The 8585-nt window shown below is 53.0% G+C and overlaps 1 protein-coding gene across 1 annotated transcript; it reads left to right on the plus strand.

Annotated features, from left to right (window-relative positions):
* The first annotated feature begins 2949 nt into the window (after positions 1-2949).
* On the plus strand, positions 2950-6461 carry LOC113940617 (olfactory receptor 14J1-like). Its single transcript, XM_027631773.1, has 2 exons — positions 2950-3859; positions 6313-6461. The coding sequence occupies exons 1-2, from the start codon at positions 2950-2952 to the stop codon at positions 6459-6461; spliced, it is 1059 nt and encodes a 352-aa protein (XP_027487574.1).
* Positions 6462-8585: the final 2124 nt, after the last annotated feature.

Below are 8585 nucleotides of genomic sequence, written 5' to 3' on the forward strand. Positions count from 1 at the left end.
GTTAAGTTCATTTTCCCCTGCTGGTTAACTTTTAAACCAGCACATTTACTTAGGCTTTGAGCATGATATTTTCATCTGCAGAAACATCCGTGAGTGCCCAGAGATCTCCCAAGATGGGCTTTAAAGGTCTCAAGCACATGAGCATTAGAGAGGGGCTAAGGAGCTGTGGCCTCAATGGTGTGGAGACTGAGGACAGTACAGGACAGCCCTGAGAGGGCTTGAAGGGAGGATTTAGAGGTGGTGGATCCTTTTGTCACAGCAGCAAAGAGCATGAGAAAGAAAGAATTAATGCCAAGTGCAACTGGGGAGGTCCCGAGTGGACATGAGGAAAAAAAATTTTCACTCCAGGGAAAACACTGGGCTGCAACACATCACCCAGAAGGAATCTGGATGAGCCCAAGGCTTTGTGTGCCCAGGAAGAGCCAGGGAGGACGCAGAGATGTCAGTGCAGGAAGGTGCCAGCCAGGTGGGGCAGCCGGGGGGATGATGACAGCCTGCAGGGAAAGGGGCAGGGCATGGACACCGTAGGACAGCCTGGGCTGGAGAGGAGACAGGGATGGGGAGAAGCTGAAAGGCCCTGACACAGCCACCTTCTGCAGGCCTTTGGCCATGGCTGCTGTCTGTGCCCCTGATGACAGGAGGAGGGGAGTGCCCCTTGCAGCCCTGGGGCCTCATGGCCACCTTGTCCCTGCTCAGCAGCCTGGCAGGTGCCACCCCATGGTCCTGCCCTTGGCATTGCACATCCCACAACCCAGTGCCCCAGGAAGAGCCCTGAGGAATGAGGCAGGGACAGGATCTGCCTTCCCAGGGGATGGGGGTCAGGGGTGCCTTGCTTGTCTATCCTTGTCATCACTGTCTGCAGTTTTCTGCTCTATGTGGAACCTGGGGACATGTTCTCAGTTGTGTCCCTCAATGAGACTCATTCGCACTACAAGAAACTTAAATGTTTCAATCTCATTTTGACTTCTTGAAAAGTTGTTTGAACTTTCTCTCAGGGACTGAGTCTCATGTAAACAACCTCAATGTCCCCTGAGGGTCATGAAATGCCTGGGGCTGTTGCTGTGCTGCTGAGCTGGGCCGGGCTCCTGGCACACAGGGAGCTCCTGGCAAGCAAGAAGAGCTTCAAAGAGACAGCTCTGCTGGTGAGCAGCTCCTCTGCACAGCCCAGCAGGGCTGAGGGCACTGCCTGCAGCACCCAGGGCACAGGAGAGAAGGCAGAGAGATGAGAGGCAACCTGGGCTGGGAGGTGACTGAGCTCTCACCATGGGAGAAACCTTCCCAGGATTTGAAGGAAGAATTCTCTGGCTGTAGGAAAGTTCAACTTGCCTTCCTGGAAGCATCTCCTAAAGCTGCCACATCCCACAGCTTCTAGGATCTTTCAGCAGGACTCTCCCAGTTGCTGCAGTGCAGAGGAAGTGGCCATATGGCAGAGCAGGGCAGGAGCTGCAGGCAGCAAGGGCAGAGAGGAGAAGGGAGCAGGAGGTTCAAGGGATCCTGGGCTGGGAGGACAGGGCAGAGCTGCTCAGGGCAGGAACCTTGCCAGCCCTTTGCCACAGTCAGGCTGTGGCTGCAGAGCAGTGCAGGTGAGTTCCTGCAAGTGCCTCTGCCAGCTGCCAAATGGCAGCAGTGGCAGGAGCTGTCAGGAAGGCTCTGCTGGATTTGCTGGGGTGCAGCAGGAGAAGCTGCTGCAGAGCAGGACTTGCTGCTGCCCCCTCAGAGGCCCAGGGCCAGAAGGTTCCCTGTGGCAGGGCTGGCTGTGGGGTGGGAAGGTGGGGGTGCAGCCAGGGGTGCCCAGGGCTGTGGGGCAGAGCAGGGTCCTGCCCCCAGGGCTCTGTGTGCTGGGGCAGGGACTCTGCTGCCTGCCAGGCTCAGCTCTCAGCCCGGCCAAGGAGCTGCCACGGGGCTGGGGGAGAAGGGCTGTGGGGAAGGAACAGCTTCTGGGAGGGCAGAGCAGGGCAGAGTCCTTCTGATCTCCACAGTGGGCTGCAGGGATGAGGGCTGGTCACAGCTCCAGATCAAAGCAGGAAATTTCCCAGAAGGTATTTGCAAGAGGCACAGACAGACAGGGGGTACCTTAAAGAGAATGAACCAGTTCTTTCAGTGTTATGCTCTGGGTTGTCTGGGTGCTGACTGTGACAGAGAAATCAATCTGTGAGCACAGGAGGAGACACTTAAACTTGAACCCTGTTAGGTTAGAGGGGATTGAACATGAGAGCATCAGACATCAAAACTGTCTTATAGATGCATCAGTGTCACTTTTCCAGCCTCCTCAGGGTTGCTCTGACATTGCCATCAGAGCCTGCCCAGCCAGAGATGCCCCTGGGCAGTGCCCTGTGCTGCTGGGAGGGCTCTGCAGGGCAGAGCTGAGCCCCCAGGGCTGGGATGGACTCTGGCAGCACTGCCGGGGCCCAGCCCTGGGCCCAGGGAAGCAGCTGCTGGCAGGGACAGCTCCAGGCAGCAGAGCCCTGGGCAGGGAGTGGGGGGGCAAGTGCCCCCAAGGCCTGGGGGAGGGGGCGTTCAGGCAGCTCTGGGGGCCCTTCCCTGCAGCTCTGCTGGGCACTGTGTGCTGGGCCATAGAAATGAGAATACCTGTAGTGAAAAAGAAGCTTCCCCAGATGTGATGGTAAAAATAGAAAACACAGGTACAATTATTCTAACTTCAGACTAAGCTTCTGCTCAGCAGCCCCAGCTTTTCTGAGTCATGGGTGTAGAGATGGAACTTTGGTATTAAAAGTCTGTTACATCTGGCATTCCTTGTGTGTGTGAGAGCTCTACCAAAAACTTCCTTGTCCCACTGCAGCAGAACAAACCTGACTCCTTGGCAGTGCATTTGGTGACATCTGACACATTGATTTCTTTTAGAAATGGAGTTGCTTTCTCATCCAGGTCTGTCTTAACTGTTCCCTGTCCTTTCCTTTTTTGAACAGATCCTGTGCTAAGAAGCAGCAGATGTCCAACAGCAGCTCCATGGCCCAGTTCCTCCTCCTGGCAATTGCAGACAGGCGGGAGCTGCAGCTCCTGCACTTCTGGCTCTTCCTGGCCATCTCCCTGGCTGCCCTCCTGGCCAACGGCCTCATCCTCAGCGCCGTAGCCTGTGACCACCACCTGCACACCCCCATGGGCTTCTTCCTGCTCAACCTCTCCCTCACAGACCTGGGCTGCATCTGCACCACTGTCCCCAAAGCCATGCACAATTCCCTCTGGGACACCACAACCATCTCCTACACAGGATGTGCTGCACAGCTCTTTTTCTTTGTCTTCTTCATCTCAGCAGAGTATTATCTTCTCACCATCATGTACTACGACTGCTACGTTGCCATCTGCAAACCCCTGCACTACGGGACCCTCCTGGGCAGCAGAGCTTGTGCCCACATGGCAGCAGCTGCCTGGGTCACTGGCTTTCTCAATGCTCTGCTGCTCACAGCCAATACATTTTCCCTGCCCCTGTGCCAGGGCAATGCCCTGGGCCAGTTCTTCTGTGAAATTCCACACATCCTCGAGCTCTCCTGCTCACACTCCAGCATCAGGGAACTCGGGCTTCTCTTGATTTCCATCTCTTTAGCATTTGGTTGTTTCATTTTCATTGTTTTCTCCTATGTGCAGATCTTCAGGGCTGTGCTGAGGATCCCCTCTCAGCAGGGATGGCACAAAGCCTTTTCCACATGCCTCCCTCACCTGGCTGTTGTCTCTTTGTTCCTCAGCACTGCATTTTTTGCCTACCTGATGCCCCCCTCCATCTCCTCCCCATCCCTGGATCTGGCCCTTTCAGTTCTGTACTCAGTGCTGCCTCCAGCACTGAACCCCTTCATCTACAGCCTCAGGAACCAGGAGCTCAAGGATGCCCTGAGGAAAATGATGACTGGATGCTTTTCAGGAGCAATAAAGTGCCTGTTTTCTGATGTGTAGCATTCAGAATGGGACTCCTTAATGGCCCAGCCTTCCTGTTCAGGTTTTCATGGAGGTCATTGGGTGCTTCTTGCAATAAAATTCTGTGCAATTAAATACTATTATGCATCTGCCCTCTAAATTAGTGTCCACGTTTTGATTTTTACTTTGAGACTGTATAAATGATGAATTGTGCTCTCTGAGTCTTTAAACAAAATAAAGGACCCTGCTGTGCCTTCATTGTCCAAGACTCTTCTTCTTAGCTGTTCCTAAAGGACAGCACACTGCAGGACAGGGTGTATTTGCAAGCCGGAAGGGGACAATAATCCCAGCCCAGCAGCACTGCCAGGGAGCAGCAGAGCTTGGTCTTTGCAGAGCTGCTCTCTTGCCACTTCCACACTGTCCTCTTGAGCCCCTTTCTCGCTGTAAGGCCTGAGTGCTCTCTGAGCACAGTCCTGGGGGCTGGAAGCCCTTGGAGCACAGGCAGGGACAGGCCCTGGGAACTTCTGAAGCAGAGCTGGGCTCCCTTCCAGCATCTCCAGGACGCTGTGGGATCTTCTGAGGGCACTGCATGTACTGGGTCACTTCTTCTGTGACCTTGCTCCAGGACTGGAACTCTCATGACACCATGACACTCCTGCTCTCTGCTTTCCAGGTTCCATTTTCAGATCCAGTCTTCCCCTCCTGTTCCCAGGGACATCCTGGGAGTGCTTCAGAGCTGCCATCCTGGGGCAACTCCTGCCCAGCGTGGGCAGGCACAAGGTCTCTCCAGCTGCTCCTCTCACCTCCCCAGTGCCACTGTTTTCTGCAACCCCCTCATCCTCGCCCAGCGCAGCCCTCCTGGCACAGTTGGACACAGCCCTTGTTCTACCCCCTCCTCAGGCACCTGCCCAACCCCCTCAGCTCCAACCTGAGGGCCAGAAACCTTCAGGGCAGGGAGGCACCAGGGAAAATGCTGAGGAAACCTTTCAGCTGCACTCAAATCCAATTGGAGGGGTTGGCCTGGAGGAAGAAATCCCTTCTCATTCTCCAGAACCAAAAGGAAAACCTGTGTTGTGTCCTGGGCACTCCTCTGGAAGTGTAGGCTATGGAAAAGGGTTTGGTGTCAGGGCTATTGAGAAAGCTGGGCAGTGTCACTGGGAGACTTCTCCCAAGCACTTGCAAAAGCCAGAGCCATCCCAGAGCTTCCTGGGGCCTTGGCAAAGGCAGACATGGAAGCAGTCTGCAAACAGGGCAGCGAGGAGGGTTGGGAGAGTTCCGCACTGCTCAGGCTCAGCAAGGAAGGGGATAGGGTAAGTCCTCCTGCAGCCATTCCCAGGCACTGGAAGGACAAGGCAGGGATTGCAGAACCCCTGTGGGAGGGAATAGAAGAGGATGTTGTGTGCCCAGACTTTATCAAGGCCCTTGACATGGTCTCCTGTGGTCTCCTTATGGCCAGATTGGTGAGAGCTGGACTGAAAACGTGGAAGATGTGGTGGGTGGGAAGTTGGCTGACCGAAGAGTGTCAAATAAAATCCATGGTACAAAGTCCTCTTGGCAGCAACTTCCTGATGAAATCCCTCAGTGACCAGCCCTTGAACACCACTATAGAACATCTTTATTATCTCTCTGTACATTGGGACAAAATGCATTTTCAAGTCCTTTGTGGATGATACCAAATTTCAGGGAGTCCTTGAGCAACCTGTCCTGGTTTAAAGACACATATTGGGGTGGGAACTCCAATAAAATGAACTCACTCCATTTTTATTCCCCACCAATACAGGGAGATAAAATACAAGGAGGTATAAGTGAAAAAACAAGAGTTACTGACAAGAAATATAGCAGCAAAAACAGCAATACCAACAGAGCAGTTCAAAGCAACAGCGGAGAGAGAAATTGCCTCCTCTCCCCCCCCCCGCCCCAACTCCCTTTTGTAAACAGATAAAAATGTTGATCAACACATGGCTCCCTTCCCCCTTTTCCCCCTGAATGAACAAAGAACAAAAATTAAACCAGTAGAGAGAGGGGGCTAAGCAAAACCTGGGAAACCCTCTGGTCTGAGATCAGTTGTGCTGCCCAAGAACACTCTGACTCCAGAGGTGTCCAAGCGGGACAGAGCCGGCAACTCCGGTCCCTGCGGCGGCGGGGGGGAGGCAGCGGCTCTGCTTGATTCCATGGAGTTCTGGGGAGGCACAGTGGGTGCCATGAGACTCTTCAGTGTCACAATGGCCCCTTGATTCAACAAAGTTCCACAGTGTCCCTTGGTTCCCCTTTTTTCTATGTGGTTCCCCAGTCTCACAATGGCCCCTTGTATCCATGAGTTTCCATTATGTCCCAGGGTTCCTTTGTTTCCAGAGGGGCCTGCACTTTCCAAATGGCTGCTTGGATCCATGAGGTTTTAAAATGTTTCAGGGTTCCTTTCTTACCACGAGGCCCCAGGTGTTTAATGGTCCCTTCATTCCACAAGATTTCACAATGTCCCTGTGTTCCTTGGTTTCCATGAGGCCCTGCAGTGTCACAATGGCCCCTTGATTCCATGTTGTTTTCCAGTGTTACAACGGCCTCCTGATTCCATGGGTTTTACAGTGTCCCAATGACCCCATCATTTCAGAAGGTTGCACACTGTCCCTGAGTTCCTTTCTTTCCATGAAGTCCTGTGGTGTCACAATGGCCCCTTGATTCAATGAGGTTGCACAGCATCATCACAAAGCTGACCTCATCCAGATGGAAGTTTTGGGGAGGTTAGGGGGAACTGGAATAAAAGGGATAAAATAATTGGGGAAGAGAAGGAAATTGAGGCTTGGCCAACAGAGTAGAGATATTTTGATGAGGTGTAACCAGGTTCAGGTAATGCTGAGGGTGCTGAAACACTGACTGTGCAAACATTCCTGAGAGACCTTTACCTTATTTGTAACCTCAAGCCCCAACCCAAAAGTGCTTCCCCTCCCATTGAAAGGAATCCACTGCTCTAATGAACCGGACCCTGCCAGCAGAACAAACCTGCCAAAGTTCTACCTAATCACAACCCTGAGCTCTAAACCCCAAGCCCTGACCATTAAGCACCCCCACAGCCCTTGGGAGCAGGGCAAGGACCTGGAGGGCCCCGAGCAGGCCCAAGGGGTTGACAGAGGAATGGGAGGTGACCTGGATCTGCTCAGCTCTGCAGTGACCCCCCAGGAGAAGGGCCTGGGCTCTGGGAGGGATGTCCTGTGGCACAGGGGCTCAGGATCCAAGTTAATAAGGTCAAGTGCACATGGGGCTGCCTATGGGGGAATGTGGCCACCCAGATAATGGAGTTGTCACTCCCCTGGACTCAGTCCTGGGGTCACCACATCTGGACTGGTCTGTCTGCCTGTGAGGTTCCTCATTCTGGAGGAATGAGGAAGAACTGGAGAGGATCTAGAGAGATCTGACAAGATGGAGTTTCTCTCTGTATTGGAAAAAGAATGAAATCTCCACCATGAGTAGCATTGAAGGTTCAGACTGAAGGTGGGGAAAAAGGAATGTTACTCAAAGGGGAACCTTATGGTGCCAGAGGTCACTAAGAGAGTGATGGCATGGCTTTGTATTTCAGGAAACAGTCAGAGCTGGTGTAAAGACATCAGGGAGGGTCTAGAAATGCTGCTGGGAGGGGGGTGGGAAAGCAGGAGAGATGTGTGCAGCCTGCAAGTCCAGAGCAGCAGCAGGGCCAGGCCAGGACAGCCTGCAGGAGAGATGGCCAAGGGCTCTGGCAGGGCTGCAAGGCCCAAAGGCACCCAGGTCTTTGTCCCCTTGCCTCTGGCAGCTGCCTCTGCCACTCAGGCCACCACAACCAACTTGCCTGGCAGGTTCTGCCCTTGGTTTCTGCCTCGCCCCTCCCTCAGGAGCCTGGCAGCGGTTGCCCAGTTTTGGGCCTTTGTTGTTTCTCCCCCTCCCATCCCAGTGCCCCCCAAACAGCCCTGAGCCAGCCAAGAGGGACAGGATCTGCTGGGCCAGGGCCTGGGGCTCAGGCCTTGGCCTTTGTGCTCCACAAAACCAAGGCAGGCTTTGCTCAGCATTGCAGGGGCCTGCCCAGAGCCTTTGTCTGCCTGCACTCCTGGCCTCCAAGGAGCTGCTCCAAGGAGTCCCTGGGGAGGCTTTGTCAGTGCCTGCCCTCAGTGGGGTCCAGCAATGCTTCAAGGCACTTGCAGTTTGGCTTCTGACTTCTTCAGCAGCTGCTTCAGTCTTCTCTCAGTACCTCAGGATCATGGACTGGGCTGCAAACACACCGTGGGGCTCATTAAATTCCAGAAATCCCTCAGGATCTTTTTGTCTTCCTTTAATTGTCTTCAAGGCAATTGCAAAACAAGTCTTTGAAGTTTGTAATTTTTTTTTTTTAATTCAATGATGGATATTTTTTAGTTCAGAGAAGAGGTGATAGAGGTGTTCTCCAAGTGATCTTGATGCTGAATGTCTCCTCAGAAGATCCACACTGACCCTGGATGATCAACCTTGCTCCTCACCCCCCAACCTCACCAGTTCTGACATGACCCATCTTGGACTGACAGCTGATGCAGCTCCAAACACACTGTGGGACCCATTAAAACACTGAAAAACAAATTATTTCCATTTCATTAATTGTTTTCAAAACTTCAAGACTTCTCCAGCTTATTTGAGTTGTTTTGTATTTTAGTTAATGAAGAAGATTTTAAAGTGGACGTCATGAAAAATATATATTTTTTGGTGAAAGGGAATGATTTACA

Source organism: Corapipo altera, unplaced genomic scaffold (genome assembly GCF_003945725.1).
Source record: "Corapipo altera isolate COAL_440 unplaced genomic scaffold, ASM394572v1 253, whole genome shotgun sequence".
NCBI lineage: Eukaryota > Metazoa > Chordata > Aves > Passeriformes > Pipridae > Corapipo > Corapipo altera.